Source organism: Nuphar pumila, chromosome 17, assembly GCF_984573655.1.
Source record: "Nuphar pumila chromosome 17, dmNupPumi1.hap1.1, whole genome shotgun sequence".
Classification (NCBI taxonomy): Eukaryota; Viridiplantae; Streptophyta; class Magnoliopsida; order Nymphaeales; family Nymphaeaceae; genus Nuphar; species Nuphar pumila.
This window is the reverse complement of record NC_143265.1, coordinates 17,951,283-17,969,705: the sequence shown is the minus strand read 5'-3', so window position 1 is coordinate 17,969,705 and position 18,423 is coordinate 17,951,283. Positions and strand designations below refer to the sequence as shown.

Genomic DNA, 18,423 nt, shown 5'->3' with positions numbered 1-18,423 from the left:
TATCCGAGTATAAAAAAGTCAGATAGAAATGAATGGTGGGCAGTTTGCAAGGTGAAATCCAAACTATACCCCGAGTATGATCAGTTACAAGAAGATGAGTTAGCTGAAGACAGTGATTACTATCAATCAGATGATGTCTGTGACTTCGCTTATGGTCACGATGTTGCGCATGATATGCATGTCATATTTTCATTGGCTGATGAAACATTCATAGAGGAATGTGATCCAAATGATGTACCAAGTGGATGGGCAAACAATAAAGAAGAAGAAGAAGAAGAAGAAGAAGAAAGTCAAACTAGTGACGAGGAAGAATTCTCAAGCTAGTGAGCAAAATCTTATACTACAAACCTCTATTTAAATGCATTGTAATACTTGATGTGAGTTGTATTGCAATACTTGGTGTGAATGATTAAAAATTTTATTTCAATGTATTGTAATACTTGATACGAATGATTCGAATGCATTGTAATACTTGATGTGAATGATTTCAATTATCTGAATGTATTATAATTTATGCAATTAACGAATGATTTGAATTAGTGCAATACTTGATGTCAATGATTTGAATTATTTGAATGCATTGCAATGCTTGATGTGAATGACTTGAATGCATTGTAATACTTGATGTGAATTATTTGAATGTATTGTATGACATATGTTATTTGTTAGAATATGGTTCATGGAGGTTATAGTGGTCGCTCATCCAGTAGTAGCCAGGCTCAACCTTCATCTTCACGGGCTTCTGTGATAGGTATATCATATAACTAATTAGATGCTTGATTAGTTCAAATGCACATTCTGAAAACTTGGTGTGTATTTTTTTACAGATGATGTTGCGCCTGTACACGACCCACCTACACCAGTTGATCGCACAAGTCAACAGCCAACACAGGAAACAGGGTCTTCTCAGGCTGGCACAAGAAGACTCATTCGAATAGTGTATATCGATAATCGACCGTAAGTATTTTGTTTTCAATTATTGCATATCTTTTAAATATTTTATATTGATATTTACTGTGTAACAATTCATGTGCAGCACGAGGTTTGAGCCACAAGAAGTAGTACGGGAGATTAGGAATTCACTTCTTCAACATCTACCAGGACCAGTTGCTCAATGGAAAGAGTACCCAAAGGAGGTATTAGACAGATTGTGGTCCTCATTCATGGTATACAGTTGTTTCTCATAGTTAATTTGTTTCATATTTAATTTATTTAAGCAATGTCTACTAACTTTCTGAAAATATTTGTAGGCTTCGAATCGCTTTGCAACTACGGTGGAAGAAAATGATGCAAGGAAGGTGTGGCAGAAGGTGGCTGCCAATCGATTTGCAGACATGCTGCACACTATGAAGACTGCAGCAAAAAAAGCATCTGGCGTAGTAGATGATCCATTACTGTGGAAGGGCCATGGTTCTATTACTATCAGGAGAGATTACTGGGATGAAATGTGCGATATGTGGGCGGGAGATGCATTTAAAAATCGCTCTGCGAAGGCTTCACAAAATCGATCGAAGATGCCCGAAGCCCATCTACACACAGGTGGATCTAAGACATTTGGGAGCCACCTAAAGAAAATGGTAACTCATCAATATATAATATTAATTTTATAAGTATTGTTGCAAATTTGTGTACTAAATCTTTTGTCATTTAACTTCGCAGGAAGCAGAAAAAGGAGGCAGTGTACCATATAAGGATGTGTTTGTAGAAACACATAAACGGAAGACCACGGAAGTCTTCGTATCAGAGAAGGCGAGAACGACAACGGTATGTATTAATTCTATTAATAATCATTGCAATATATATGCAAGTCATCATAATGTTATCATTAATTATTAATGAATACTTTAAACATTATTTTGTAGGAGGCATATGAGCAACAAATGGTAGAGCGATATGGCGAAGACGCTACTCAGCATCCATCATTTGATCCTACAGCATGGGTGACTGCAGCAGGTGAACCCAAAAAAGGTCGCGTGTTCGGGTTTGGGAGTAATATGAACACTTCACCAGTTATTGGTTCTTCCAGTTACGGCTCACCAACTTCTTGCGCCGACATAAGCTCCAAGCAGCCGACTATTCTTTCCGGTGATGATGTACGCGAGATCATTAATGAATCACTGAATAACTACTTCCAATACACCGTCGCCCCCTTTCTCCGAAATGAGATCAAGGCCGCTGTTCAGGATAGGGGATCTTCGATTCCAGGTCCCTCTCAGGTATAATCACATATATAGTTTTTTTGACTGTCTTAAAGCACATCTGAGCATGGTAGAATCACATATAGAGTTTTTCTAGATGCCTTAGAACACATATGAACATGCTATAATCACATATTCAATTTTTTTACTGCCTTAGCACACATATGAGCATGATAGAATCACATATATATATATATATATATTTAACTTTTTGTCTGTCTTAGAGCACATATGAGCATGATAGAATCACATATAAAGTTTTTTTGATTGCATTAGAACACATAAGCATGCTATAATCACATATTCAGTTTTTTTACTGCCTAAGAACACATATGAGCATATTATAATCACATATTCTGTTTTTTGACTGCCTTAGCACACATATGAACATGCTATAATAACATATAGAGTTTTTTAACTGCCTTAGAACACATATGAACATGTTATATATCATTTATGATAGAATCACATATAAAATTTTTGGCTTTGCCTGCCTTAGAGCACATATGAGCATGCTATATTCACATATTCAATTTTTTTACTGCCTTAGCACACATACGAGCATGATCGAATCACATATATAGTTTTTTGCCTGCCTTAAAGCACATCTGAGCATGGTAGAATCACATATAGAGTTTTTTTATATGCCTTAGAACACATATGAACATGCTATAATCACATATTCAATTTTTTGACTGCCTTAGCACACATATGAGCATGATAGAATCACATATAGAGTTTTTTTATTGCCTTAGATCACACATGAGCACATGATAGAATCACATATAGTGTGTAATTTATTTCATTATATTTTGTTTATCAATACTGACTGTTTTTTTCTTGTGTAGGCTGCTAGCGATAATCAGGGTAGTGGAGCTGAGGGACAGATAAAGACAATGAACAAGAAGACGCACAAAATCTTGGCGATGATTAGAGGACTGTGTTGAAGAAGTTTTATTTTTTTTATTTTTCCTAATTGTAATTGTTGAATTGTAAATAATTAAACTTCTTAGTTTTAAGGTGGAACGATTAATTATTATAGATACTTGTTATATGAATTTTTTTGTGTGGTTTGTTTTTTATTTACAGGAAATATAAATTGTACAGGAAATATAAATTGTACAGTTCTCGGTAATTAATTTTTAAATAAATTTTTTTTGATTTTTTTTCGTTTTTGCGACGGATTAGCGACGGATGATTCCGTCGCTATTCATATTAATCTAGCGACGGCTTAGCGACGGAATTAAATCCGTCGCCACGCCGTGGTCGCCGTTTAGTACCGGCGGATTGGCGACGGAATATAGCGCTCGTTATTCCGTCGCAATTAGCGACGGACTTGGCGACGGAATTATTCCGTCGCCAGTTAGCGTCGAAATATTCGCGACGTAAGCATACTGTCGCCGCGTTGTCGCTAATCCGTCGCTAACATGGTTAGCGACGGATTAGCGACGAATTAGCGACGGAATGTGGTCGTCGCTAATCTACTGCTTTGTTGTAGTGTAATTGACATGTTTGCAATCTTCAACCTGTATGTGTTGCTTGGTAACTTTAACTGCATGTAGTTTGTGAGGAATAATCGTCAATTTACCCTTGTTGGGACTTTGTGAATTTCATCAATTGTGCAGGTTTGAATGAAGTCCAAGACCAAGCCCACCAGTTTACCTGGATCAATAGGCAGGTGGGATTCTCTATTTTTTTAAAGAAAGATTGGTTGGTGCTTTGTTTCTACATTGTGGATCGAGACCTTCGGGATGAACTCTACCTTGCAATTATTGGTCAGATCGATCTCAAACCATAAGACTTTGCTTCTGACCACCAAAACTGACTATCCTATGCACCACAAGTCGTTTAGGTTTTTCAACTTCCGGCTTCAGTTCATTCGCGGAACCGACTGTCATATGTTACAATCTTCACAAGTTGTCATCATATTAGTAAATGGAATCGTGTAGGGGTGTTGGCACGATTTGGGAAGGACTTAATCAGATTCACATGTAGCTGGATGGAATCCATCAGGCGGTTGAGGATAAGATATATAGAGGAAGCACTTAACCAAGAATGTCGGTTACGAGAAAGAATTGCATATGACCTTGAAAGCTGAGGAGTCTTATCGGCGACAGAAATCTGGCATCAACTTGGCTTCGCGAGCGAGGGCAATGCTTACATGACCTTTTTCATGCCTCAGTCCGAACGCGATGACAAAAAAGAATACTATTCATTGTCTGTCCCATGAGAATCAAATTCTTGAGGATTTTGGAGAAAATTCAAGAAGCATATACTGAGTTTTACATGGCCCTTTTGATTAAAGATCATTCCTATGGAAGCATGTTTCCTACGCTAGCTAGTTGCTGGCTCATTGGTCACTGGTGAAAATATGTGCCTTCTTCAACCAGTGTTGAGGATTAAGTACGTCAATGAAGGTTGCCAAACTAGGAAGTGGAAGCGAAAACGATACGGGAAGCGAGAAGCGAGGCATTTTAAAATTTATAGGAAGCGGGAAGCGAAGTATCAATTTAAAAGCGAAATATTAAAAAAATGAAACAATATGGTAATTGAATATGAATCGAACAAGAAACAAATAAAAACTAAAATAAAATTGCTCATTCTTATATTTCATGATTTTTCAGTAAAAGAGCTAAATTTTTGTTAAAATCTAACAATGATGGTTACTAATTTAAAAAGAAAGTATATGGAAAGTGAGTAAAAGCGTGAGGGAAAATACATGAAAAGAAACGTGAAAAAAGCATATAGAAAGCATAGACCATGTGTGTGGGAAGCATAGAAGAAGCATGGGAGAATCGAGATTCTCATGAAGTTTCCGAAGCGAGGAGTATCGCGCTTCCGAAGCGAGCTTCCCACCTACCTAAGAAGCTTTCGGTAACTCTGGTTTGAATGTCCCGGGAATAAGTCACCTGGTCCAGATGGTTTTCCTACGAGCTTCTACCATGCCTTTTAGGACATCGTGGGTAAAGATGTCACCAAAGTTGTGCATGATTTTTTTTTTAAGCAGAAAATTGTTTACAAGGTTAATACCACTCACCTGGTCCTTGTTCCATAAGTCAATGGTGTGTGGCCTCTCTTTCATACTTTAGGCCTATTTTCCCTTTGCAACATGTTATACAAATTCAGCTCTAATCGGACGAGGGGAATTCTTACTCATGTCATTAAACATATAACCAGGGAGCTTTTCTGCATGGCTGCAATATTCAAGAGTCTCCTTCTGCTATACCGAGGGGTATTCTCGTATGCAAGCTGCCTTAGTTTGGTTCATCATGTTTTGCTGAGCATGTTCATATATTGGATTTTATCGTTTCGAGTTTCTGGTTGTATATTGCACACTAAATAGAAAAGCTTATGCAGCTTTCTTTGGAATGGAAGTGACCCTCATCGTTACCTCTATCTAGTAAACTAAACACCCCAAGGTCATACTTTTCAAAAGACAGTTGCTCTTAAATTTGCCTTATTTTATGCCTACAAAACAACATCACTCAAAAGTTTTTATCCAAAAATACGGAAAGAACTAGAAAGTCCTAGCTTTCAAATGTGATAAAACCCATACCATTTTAATATTGAAATGGAAAGTTATAGCCGAAACAAACTGTTCGAAAAATCTGTTCTTTTAGATAAGGTCCATTTTGAGTCTGGTTTAGATTTTCAAATCCATTAAATTTAATTTTTCACTCGAAAGATTATTTAAAGTAAAGGATGTTAACTTTACAATGCACCAAACCTTACTCCAAGGGAAGTCATAGCTATTCTAACATAATAGCTTTTGCCTATTTTGTTCAATGACAAGTCAGAAAATCCAACACGTTGTTAGACACTATCACATCTATCGTCAGACACACTTAAATTGTTGTTAGACAGCTTGAATTGTCATCGGACTTGGGTTCAAAACCTAGGTTTGTCATCAGCTGAGCCCACTTGTCGTTAGACAAAGTCAAACAACAAGTCAAGAATAGAAGGTTGCCCATTTTAGCATGGAACAAACCTAAAACGAAAGATAAGGCGTATCCCTACCTTCCAAAAACACAAAACTTTGTGATTAAGTCTACATTAAACAAAACCAAGCCCACCTAGCTGGCCAAAAGCCTGTTTTACCCAATTACCAAAATACGCTTTAAGATAAACCAAACATCTTAAACCAATCAAAGCTTGACACCTAAATTAACAAGCCAATCAGATTCAAGCTTTTATGTGGTAGCCAGATTTAGATCCTTAGATCCAAAATCCATTAAAATTGAATCTCAGATATGAGATCTAGAGTTAATAGTCTCTCTTAAACTGTATAAATAAGAGCATACCCCTTATTTTACCATCTAGAATCTATAATCAGAGTAGAGCAACCTATTGTGCTAATGCCTCACCTTAACCTAGGTGCATACACTCTGCCTAAGCCAACATAGCCATATCCCACTAGTTCTAGATCAACCTACCTAGCCTATTGGGTCCATTTTACCAAGCTTGGGTCCATAGAGCCCCAACCATGGGGAAGTCTCACGCTCATCGAGTTGTCTAGGATGGCTACCTAAGCTCGTGGTGAGTCCATTTTCTCTTATTTCCCATATTTTCTTATTTTATTTGGGTTTATTGCATTAAATTGGTTTGTCTAACCCTTTGCATTTTGCCTCATTTTTAGTGTTTTTTTAGCTTTGGTGATCGATGCCTAACATCATAAAGGTCTCGTTTTCTAATTTTCAAAAGTCTGTTGAAAGGTACAAAGAACTTGAATACGTCAAGATCCAATCTAAGGAGCTACAATCCTATTGAAGCTAATCACTCATATCTTTGGGAGGAAAGATAATAAACTTGCAGGTCGAGCACCCACATTTTCGCAAAATCTGATTTAAAAATATTGTTTCTTTTTAAAACTTATTTTTGGTGGAAAATCAGCACATCAATAATTGGCATAAGCTACGCAAAACAAAGATTGAAGGCAGTGTAGGTATAATACATGGAAGTGAATCGAGCTAAATTTGTTTTTTTTGGCCGTTAAGATTCTGGAAAGATCATCATTATAGAGTCGGTTTATGTATGCCAAGTACTTGCATGACAAGAGCATGTGGGTGTTTGCACCAGTCCGGCGAGGATATTGGGCATGACAAGGTATTGTATAGGGGTAGAAATCTATTGCCCCCCCCCCCCCCCCCCAATGGAAGCTTGGGAATTAGATTTGAGCAAAGTTTTGGGTGGATCAATGATGGATAAGGCCATCATTAAAGATTTGGAGGTGGCACAACTTTCACATCTTGAAAATAGTTATCACTTGTTGGCAATGATGCTCAAATGTTGAATGTTTTCTAGCTGCTCCCAGTTGGGTCACTCTCCTAGTTCAGTTGAGCACAATCCCTGACCAATTAATATGGAGTTTTAGACCTAACATGCAGCTGAATCGCTCATTTTTGTAGGATGCAAGAAGGTTTATCTGGTCCAATACAAGACATCTGACAACGGGTCGGATTTACCCGGACCAAACCCTATAGGGTCTGGGTATGGTGACAAATCAGAAGACCCTAAGACCCAGGTCCGGACCTGAAGGTTCGATTATTACATGGACCTGAGTATAGTTTGTGAAATTTTATACCAGACCCAGGCCCAACCCAAGTTTCGATTAAGACCCATAAATTTTCAATGTAAAAATGATAAAAAAATATTATTTTACCGGGTATGGTCTGGATCTGGTTCATGTAGATATTATCAGGTCCGAGTGTGGTTTCTCTTATAGTAGACCTGATTAGACCCGAGTCCGGACCCAATACACATACCCAAAAATCTAGCCCAGGTCTGGTACCACCTGGGTCTGAACCAAACCCGACCTGTTGACTTGGCGCTCCATAGAAAATTGGCTACATTTTATCACCATCAATTTTCAAGTATCTCTTGTGAATTGTTGCCCATTATGTCATCATGCTTTACAAACTTGCCAGTAGGGATGCGAGCCGAGCTCGAGTCGAGCTTGGCTCGGCCAAGGTTCTGAATGTACAGGCTTGGCTCGAACTCGGCCCGAGCCTTAACCCTTATTGTTTAGGGCTCGGCTCATGATGAACCGAGCCTGACTCATTTAGCTTGCCCTGAGCGAAATGGGCCAAGCTGGCCTGGGCTCGGCCTGAGCTCGATCCGTTTAGAATGTTTTATACCATTTCTAAAATGGGCAGAGCTGGCCAATTTCTACTCGAGAGAGAGAGAGAGAGAGAGAGAGAGAGAGAGAGAGAGAGAGGACTATCATGTAACTATCCTGATTGCTTTGAGAGAGAGAGAGAGAGAGAGAGGACTATCATGTAACTATCCTGATTGCTTTGATTCTAGAAATTGTCATTTTACTTGCGTTGACAGCTTAATTAATCAAGATATGCATGCTCCATGTGCACTTGATTCACCTCCAAGATTCTAGTTTGCTTCTGCGTCTTATATTCTCTCCTGCTTCTCTGATTGAAAATCTATTTTTTTTTGCAGTTCTTTGTTAGTCCATAGTGATGGTTGTTGAGCTTCCATTTTTTCCATTTCAAATTGGCATCTCATTTGAAGTTCTTTGTTGGAGCTGATCTTGTCGATAAAGTAGAGCAGGGCATTCCTGAAGTTGTTTCATGAGCAGGGATGATATTGCAAATGATTTTAGTGATGGTTGTTGAGCAAAGCATCTCCATTGAGCAGCACTCATGCAACTCGTCCACTCTCTGTTCCACTGTTACTAAGGGTTTTGCTTTCAGATAGGCATCTCACTTGAAAGTTTTGCTCTTATTGACTTCTGTCAGAAAAAGAACTAAGACTTTTGTTTCATTGACATGATTCTCTGTTGGTTCATTACTAGATAAACATATTAGTTGTCCAAAGTTACTAGTAATATATCAATAACAGAAATTAAATGCATAAATAAAGTTTAACACATTCTAAATGCAATATTGGTAACAGAAGATCAATCTTCCCTATAAGAAATTAGAGATCATCAAGATGTTGGCACATCAGAAGATATTGATGCAGTCCACTAGGGACTACATCATTCTTTTGTAGTTTGCACAAGGAACTTAATTGAATCATACTCCACCTGTTTACAAGAAATTCAAAAGAAAGCATTTCACCCTTCAAAATGGATAATAAAAAAATATAGTGAAAAATTATTCTGTTAATTAGAAGCCAATGCAGAGTACCTTGTCCATGTGGCAAATATTACGCCAAGATTTGCCTGTTATCAGAATTAATAGTTATAATAACATGACCCATATATTTAGGTTCTTTCAAAGGAAAAGGTCTGTAGTATCTCGTTATCAGAATTACCATGTGGCAGACCGCAGTAGATCATTTGCAATGACTGCAAACTCCAAATTCTAATCTAATCCAAGGGTGAATTTCATAATATGAATTATAAACCAGTGTCAATAGTTGAGCTACAAAAGTTGGCTATGATGCATCCAATAAAGAAGAAATAGACCAACTACTAACTAGTGTTGAAACTCAATTTCAACGCAGATCTATCAATGCTTTCATTTCCAAGTATATATAACAAGCTATATGTAACAAAATTTCAAGTTTATAATATGAAATAGAAAAAGTTGATTGTGAACCCCATCAAGCTACATATAACAAAATTTCAAGTTTAATTATTTAAAGTTCAACGAAATTTCTAGTTTAAAGTTTTCAATAATAAAAGTTTGCAATCTCCATCATGGCCCCAATCGAATCATCAACATTCCCCAATGAATTGATGTCATCGCAATATAAGTCCCCATAAAAAACAAAAGATAAAGCAACTTATATGAAGTAACTTACTACAACTATAAGATAGAAACTACACTTTTAAAGAATTAAAGTTGGGTCCAACAATATTTACCTTTCATGCTTAAATAGGATCAACATCACTTCTAAGTATTCAAAGAAATGAATTCTTTTTCTTCATGAACCTGAAAAGAAAAATAATTAAATCATTAATATAATAACAAGTATAAAATCAAATCACACATAAAAGAAATAACTAGTTTAAAGCAATAAATCATTAATTTATTTTACTTGTGAACTAGTTGTGACCTTAGAATCCTCCTTCAGCCAATCAAAAGTACAAATCAATGTTTTCACGGTCGCCGGTAGTAGTCTACTACAAGATTCATCAACCACTCGACCACCTGTATTAAAGACTGACTCCGAAGCAACTGTAGCAATAGGTATAGATAATATATCGTGCACTACAAGAAAATACGTTGTTAGCGACGAACTTTAGCGACAGAAATATTCTGTCGCTAGTTAGCGACGGATTACCGAGCGACAAACATCCGTCGCTATAATTAATGAAGCTTACGAACATAGCGACGGAATATAGTCTGTCGCCTAGTCCGTCGCTACTTAGCGACGGATTTTGCGACATACTGTTTTGTCGTTACGGCCGCACCATTTGGCGACGACGTTTGCGATAAAATCTAGTTCGTCGCTACTTACCGACAGACTTGGCGACGGAATATAGTCTGTCGCTCGTTTCATAAATTTGATTTACGTTGCCTTAGCGACGGATTAATTCTGTCGCTAAGTTTCGAATAACCCTAATCCCAGAGAGCTTTTTCTTTTCTTCTTTCGCTGCTCTCGCCGTTCGTCGCTCCCGCTGTTCGTCGGTCCCACTCTCGTCGTTCGCCGGTCCCACCACCCTGAGACAGGTAAAGACCCCCCCTCCCCCCCCCTGCGTTTTCCGGCAGGGGGTCGACCCCTTGCCGGAAAACGCAGGGGGTTAACCCCCTGTCGGAAAGGCAGGGGGTCGACCCCCTGCTGTTCCGGCAGGGGGTTTAACCCCCTGCCTTTCCGGCAGGGGGTCGACCCCTGCAAGATTGGCGACCCCGGCAGGGGGTTAACCCCCTGTCTGTTCCAGCAGGAGGTCGACCCCGACAGGGTGTCGACACCCTACCTTTCCGGCAGAGGTTTAACCCGGAACAGCAGGGGGTCGACTCACTGGCAGAAAGGCTGGGGGTCGACCCCCTGCCCGAACAGGGGGTCAGTTAACCCCCTATGTTCCGTAAGGGGGTTAACCCCCCTATGTTCCGTAACGGGGTCGACCCCCTGCCAGAACAGCAGGGGAGTCGACCCCTTGCCGAAACAACCTCTTTTTTTTCGTGGTGACTTCATTTTAAAACAACATTTTTTTGTGTGGATTTTTCAATGGAACCAGCTCATGCTCAGCCACCTGTGGTAAGTAAGTGACAAAAACAATGCAAATCGGGTAAATACCCGTGGTGAGTAAGTGATGCAAGCGTATCACATGTTATTTAATTTGTTAAATATAACACTTTATTGTTCACACACTCAGTTAGTTGTTGATATTTAGGGTTGCTTTGTTGGAGTTCGGAGATCATGCTGAGCATGATTTTAATGTATGAATATTGAAGTGTTCTTATTTTTGGAGTACGGAGTCCATGTTAGGCATGGTAGTAGTTCGTGAGATATTGAAGTGTGTTTGCTGCAGGTACATGTTTGTCATTTGTTTGATATGAATGATTACGTTGTATTGCAATGTTTGATGTAATTGTATCCATGCTTGCATGTAGTTACTTTCAATTTAATTATGACTTTCATGTGAAATTGTATAATGAAAGCATGTTTCAAATGATTGTATCGTGTCATTAATAGTTTGCACATGAAAATATTAAGTTATCAATGCATGCATCAAAATTCTTGTTATTGTATGACATCATATATTGCATGATAAATTTGATATTTTCTTCATCGTAGCATTTTGATTGTTCTCTTTTAATTCGTTAGGCTATTATTCGTAACATTATAAAAAAATGACTGCAAACCGTGAGTGGATGTACCGTAGGATAGTGGACAATGAGTTATCGCATGAATATATGGATGGTGTTGACAGTTTTATTGAATTTGCAATGGCAAGTGTCAGTACAGTGGATCCCACAGGTCAGATTAGGTGTCCCTGCAAGATTTGTAAGAATAATTGATTTGTAGAACCTCATAGCGTTAGACATCACCTATACAAGAAGGGTTTTGTGAGTGATTATCAGAACTGGACGTTTCATGGAGAAGAATTTAGAAACGATTTTGATGCACGGGTGAATGTGGTGCACGATAATCCATATACGAATTTGATATTTGATGCCGCAGGAACAAAACTGGGTTCTTCTATGAGTTCTAGTGATGTAAGAACTGCCGTAGATGAAGAATTACCAAACGATGCAGCTAGTAGATTTTATGATTTACTTAGAGATGTTGATAAGCCACTTTAGAACGGTTGTGAGAGTCACATTATCTTGTCTGCAGTTCTTCAACTAATGAATTTGAAGTTCGAGTATAATTTGAGTCAATCATATTTTGACCGTTTGTGCATGATTGTGAAGAGTATGTTGCCCAAAGATGAGAAATTGCCACAAAATTTCTATTGTGCGAAAGTTATGGTTAACGCTCTAGGTATGAGTTACAAAAAGATTGATGCTTGTCCAAATCACTGCATGTTGTATTTCAAGGAGCAGAAAAACAGCATATTATGCCCGTCATGTGGGCATCCTCGGTTCAAGTCAAAGACAAGAGGCAATGGTAGCACGAGATCAAAGGAAGTTTCATACAAGTCGCTCCGCTACTTTTCTATCACTCCTAGATTGCAGCGATTGTATATGTCTTCAAGGACAACTAAACACATGAGATGGCATGCAAATAAAGTTCGACACGATGAAAACAATCACGCATCCTGTTGACGCTGAAGCTTGGAAGCACTTTGATCGTACTCATTAGAACTTCACAAGGGAAGTGCGAAATGTTAGACTCAGTCTATATACAGATGGATTTAATCCATTTGGGGGTAGATCAACTTCATACTCATGTTGGCCAGTATTTGTAACTCCATACAACCTTCCACCAAGCTTGTGTATGAAACATCCAAATCTTTTCTTGCCTCTGCTGATCTCTGGTCCGACCTCACCTGGCCAAAATCTTGATGTATATTTAAGGCCATTAATTGATGAACTAAAAGTATTGTGGAATGACGGTGTTACCACGTATGATGCTCACAAAAAACAAAATTTCAACATGAAGGCCGCTGTTCTATGGATAATCAGTGACTTCCCTGCATATGGTATGCTATCTGGTTGGAGCACACATGGGAGGTTGGCATGTTCGTACTGCATGGAGGATTCAAAAGCTTTTAGATTAAGGCATGGAAGGAAGCCTTGCTGGTTTGAGTGTCATCGTCGATTTCTACCCAGCAACCATCTGTTCCGAGGACAAAAGAATGTGTTTAAAGCAGGCACAACTGAAACGGAAGGTCCATCCTCAAGATTGTCTGGCATAGAGATTCTAAGAAGATTGTGATACTTTCCAGATGTATTAACAGATACCCGCAGTCCTACACCCTTTCGTGGATTTGGGAAGGATCACAATTGGACGAAGAAATCTATTTTTTGGGAACTACCGTATTGGCCGACCCTATTGATACGACATAATTTGGATGTGATGCATGTAGAGAAAAATGTGTTTGATAATGTGTTCAATACAGTAATGAATGTTAAAGGAAAAATGAAGGATAATTCGAAGGCCCATATGGATTTAAAATTAATATGTAAACGACCAGAATTGGAACTCAAAAAGTATAATGGCAAAGTACTGAAACCAAAGGCAAAGTACGTGCTCGGACCTGATCAAATAAAACATGTATGTCAATGGTTGAGACAATTGAGATTTCCAGATGGATATGTCTAACATTGCTCGGGCTGTGAAGATTGACGATGGACAGTTATATGGGTTGAAGAGTCATGATTGTCATATCTTTATGCAACGATTGATACCCCTAGCATTCCATGATATGTTAGACAAACCTATATGGGGGGTATTGTCTGAGTTGAGCGGATTTTTCAGAACATTGTGCGCATCGGAGGTCGTAGTATCAGATGTAAAGAATCTCGAGGACTCTGTCATCACCACTATTTGTTTGCTAGAAAAGATATTTCCGCCAACATTTTTTGATGTTATGAAACATTTGATCATACATTTGCCATATGAAGTAAGGGTTGGTGGCCCTGTGCAATATCGATGGATGTACCCATTTGAAAGGTATATGTTTTTTTATATTTGTCTCTTTAAAGACAGATATTTAAAATTTGAAATATATATTTTTGCCAGATGCATGTTCGACCTCAAAAAAAAAGGTTCGTAATAATGCAAGAGTAGAAGGCTCTATTTGTGAGGCGTACACTTTAGAAGAGATTTCAAATTTCTCATCTATGTACTTCAAACCTCATATTCCAACACGTTACACATGCCCGCCCCGTAATGATGATGGAGAACAAGTAACTGTAGCTGACAAGTTGTCGATATTTAACCACTTGGGCATGCATTTGGTAGTTGTCGATCAAGGCTCTTGACAGATCGAGAGCAAGACGCAACACACATCTATATTCTTTTTAATTGCTCAGCGATCGACCCATACATCGAGTAAGTATATGTAGACGCAACACAATTATGAATCCTTTTATGTTCTATATGTGGATACATGGCTTGGTAATATAAGTATTTGTGGTTTGCAGACGATTTGATCTGGAGTTGCAAAGAGAAGTTTCACATCTCACTGATGCAGAAGTACAAAAAGAACGTGAAACTAAGTTTGTGGAGTGGTTGAAACAGTTGGTAAAGAAACTAACATAAATTTTGTACTTATAAACAACACTAAGTTACTTAATTGATCGTGATCACAATCATTGTTTATGTGATCTGCGCGTAGGTCCGCCATGGTGATATTAAAGATCAAGGAATATGTGATTTAGAAAAAATGGTCCTACCAAAGTTGTGCAATGCTACAACGGGTACATCATAAATAGTTATTGATTTCATACAAAAGATTACAGTATAAACAAATCAACGATGAATAGTGGCGTGTGTGTCAAGGGTAGCAGCTACGGTGAAAATGAACATGATTACTATGGTGTTATAGAGGAAATAATGGAGTTGACTTACTTAGGCATAAATAACAGGGTAACTTTATTCAAGTGTCATTGGTTTGATCCAACTGCAACAAGACTCGACAAAGCTTCAGGCATTGTGGAGGTGAATCATAAATTCAGGTTTGGAACATATGAACCATTCATATTAGCCTCGCAAGCTCAACAAGTTTATTATACTTCATATCCGAGTATAAAAAGTCAGATAGAAATGAATGGTGGGCAGTTTGCAAGGTGAAGTCCAAACTATACACTGAGTATGATCAGTTACAGAAAGATGAGTTAGCTGAAGACAACGATTACTATCAATCAGATGATGTCTATGACTTCGCTTATGGTCACGATGTTGTGTATGATATGCATGTCATATCTCCATTGGCCGATGAAACATTCATAGAGGAATGTGATCCAAATGATGTACCAAGTGGATGGGTAAACAATGAAGAAGAAGAAGAAGAAAGTCAAACAAGTGACGAGGAAGAATTCTCAAGCTAGTGAGCAAAATCTTGTAATACAAACCTATATTTAAATGCATTGCAATACTTGATGTGAATGATTTGAATTATTTGAATGTAGTGTAATACTTTATGCGAATAAATGTGTTGTATTGCAATACTGGATGTGAATGATTAAAAAATTTATTTGAATGTATTGTAATACTTGATGCGAATGAATGAGTTGTATTGCAATACTTGATGTAAATGATTTGAATTATTTGAATGTATTGTAATACTTGATACGAATGATTTGAATGCATTGTAATACTTGATGTGAATGATTTGAATTATTTGAATGTATTGTAATACTTAATGCGAATGAATGAGTTGTATTGCAATACTTGATGTGAATGATTAAAAATTTTATTTAAATGTATTGTAATAGTTGATACGAATTATTTGAATGCATTGTAATACTTGATGTGAATGATTTGAATTATTTGAATGTATTGTAATACTTGATATGAATGATTCGAATGCATTGCAATACTTGATGTCAATGATTTGAATATATTGTATGACATATATTATTTGTTAGAATATGGTTCATGGAGGTTACAGTGGTCGCTCATTCAGTAGTAGTCAGGCCCAACCTTTATCTTCACGGGCTCTTGTGATAGGTATATCATATAACTAATTTGATGCTTGATTAGTTCAAATGCGCATTCTGAGAATTTCTAACGTATTTTTTTACAGATGATGTTTCGCCTATACACGACCCACCTACACCAGTTGATCACACAAGTCATGAGCCAACACAGAAAGCAGAGTCTTCTCAGTCTGGCACAAGAAGACTCATTCGAGTAGTGTATATCGATAATCGACCGTAAGTATTTTGTTTTCAATTATTGCATATCTTATAAATATTTTATATTGATATTTATTGTGTACCAATTCATGTGCAGCACGAGGTTTGAGCCACAAGAAGTAGTACAGGAGATTAGGAATTCACTTCTTCAACTTCTACCAGGACCGGTTGCTCAATGGAAAGAGTACCCAAAGGAGGTGTTAGACAGATTGTGGTCCTCATTCACGGTATACAGTTGTTCCTCATAGTTAATGTGTTTCATATTTAATTTTTTTAAGTAATGTGTACTAACTTTCTGAAAATATTTGTAGGCTTCGAATCGCTTCGCAACTACGGTGGAAGAAAATGATGCAAGGAAGGTGTGGCAGAAGGTGGATGCCAATCGATTTGTAGACATGTTGCACAATATGAAGACTGCAGCAAAAAAAGCATCTAGCGTAATAGATGATCCACTACAGTGGAAGGGCCATGGCCCTATTACTATCAGGAGAGATTATTGGGATGAAATATGTGATAAGTGGGTGGGAGATGCATTTCGAAATCGCTCTGCAAAGGCTGCACAAAATCGAGCGAAAATGCCCGAAGCTCATCTACACACAGATGGATCTAAGACATTTGGGAGCCACCTGAAGAAAACGGTAACTCATCAATATATAATATTAATTTTATAAGTATTGTTGCAAACTTGTGAACTAAATCTTTTGTCCTTTAACTTCGCAGAAAGCAGAAAAAGGAGGCATTGTACCATATAAGGATGTGTTTGTTGAAACACATAAACGGAAAACCATGGGAGTCTTCGTATCAGAGAAGGCGAGAATGACAACGATATGTATTTATTCTATTAATAATTATTGCAATATGCAAGTTATCATAATGTTATCATTAATTATTAATGCATACTTTAAACATTATTTTGTAGGGGCATATAAGCAACAGATGGTAGAGCGATATGGCGATGATGCTACTCAGCATCTATCATTTGATTCTGCAGCATGGGTGACTGCAGCAGGTGAACCCAAAAAAGGTCGCGTGTTCGGGTTTGAGAGTAATCTGAACACTTCACCAGTTATTGCTTCTTCCAGTTACGGCTCACAGACTTCTTTCATCGACATAAGCTCCAAGCAAAAACCTATTCTTTCCGGTGATGATGTACGCCAGATCATTAAGGACACAATGAATGACTACTTCCATGACACTGTCGCTCCCTTTCTCCGAGATGAGATCAACAATCTTGTGTTGAACAGAGGATCTTCGATTGCAGGTCCTTCTCAGGTATAATCACATATTCAGTTTTTTCTCTGCCTTAGAACACATATGAGCATAATTGAATCACATATATAACTTTTTGCCTGCCTTAGAGCACATATGAGCATAATAGAATCACATATAGAGTTTTTTGTCTACCTTAGAGCATATATGAGCATGCTATAATCACATTTAAAGTTTTTTGCCTGCCTTAGAGCACATATGAGCATGATAGAATCACATATAAAGTTTTTTTTACTGTCTTAGAACACATATGAGCATGCTATAATCACATATTCAGTTTTTTGACTGCCTGAGAACACATATGAGCATGTTATAATCACATATTTAGTTTTTTGACTACCTTAAAATACATATGAGCATGCCAAAATCACATATAGAGTTTTTTTACTGCCTTAGAACATATATCATTCATGATAGAATCACATACAGAGTTTTTTGCCTGCCTTAGAGCATATATGAGCATGATAGAATCACATATAAAGTTTTTTGCTTTGCCTGCCTTAGAGCACATATGAGCATGATAGAATCACATATGGAGTTTTTTTGTCTGCCTTAGAACACATATGAGCATGCTATAATCACATATTCAATTTTTTGACTGCCTTAGCACACATACGAGCATGATCGAATCACATATATAGTTTTTTGCTTGCCTTAAAACACATATGAGCATGGTAGAATCACATATAGAGTTTTTCTAGCTGCCTTAGAACTCATCTGAGCTTGATATAATCGCATATAAA

General features: G+C 37.7%; 1 protein-coding gene across 1 annotated transcript; it reads left to right on the top strand.

Annotated features, from left to right (window-relative positions):
* The first annotated feature begins 1,985 nt into the window (after positions 1-1,985).
* LOC149811744 (uncharacterized) lies at positions 1,986-3,677 on the top strand. Its single transcript, XM_089993607.1, has 2 exons — positions 1,986-2,216; positions 3,047-3,677. The coding sequence occupies exons 1-2, from the start codon at positions 1,995-1,997 to the stop codon at positions 3,143-3,145; spliced, it is 321 nt and encodes a 106-aa protein (XP_089849733.1). The 5' UTR covers positions 1,986-1,994; the 3' UTR covers positions 3,146-3,677.
* The last annotated feature ends 14,746 nt before the right edge of the window (positions 3,678-18,423 follow it).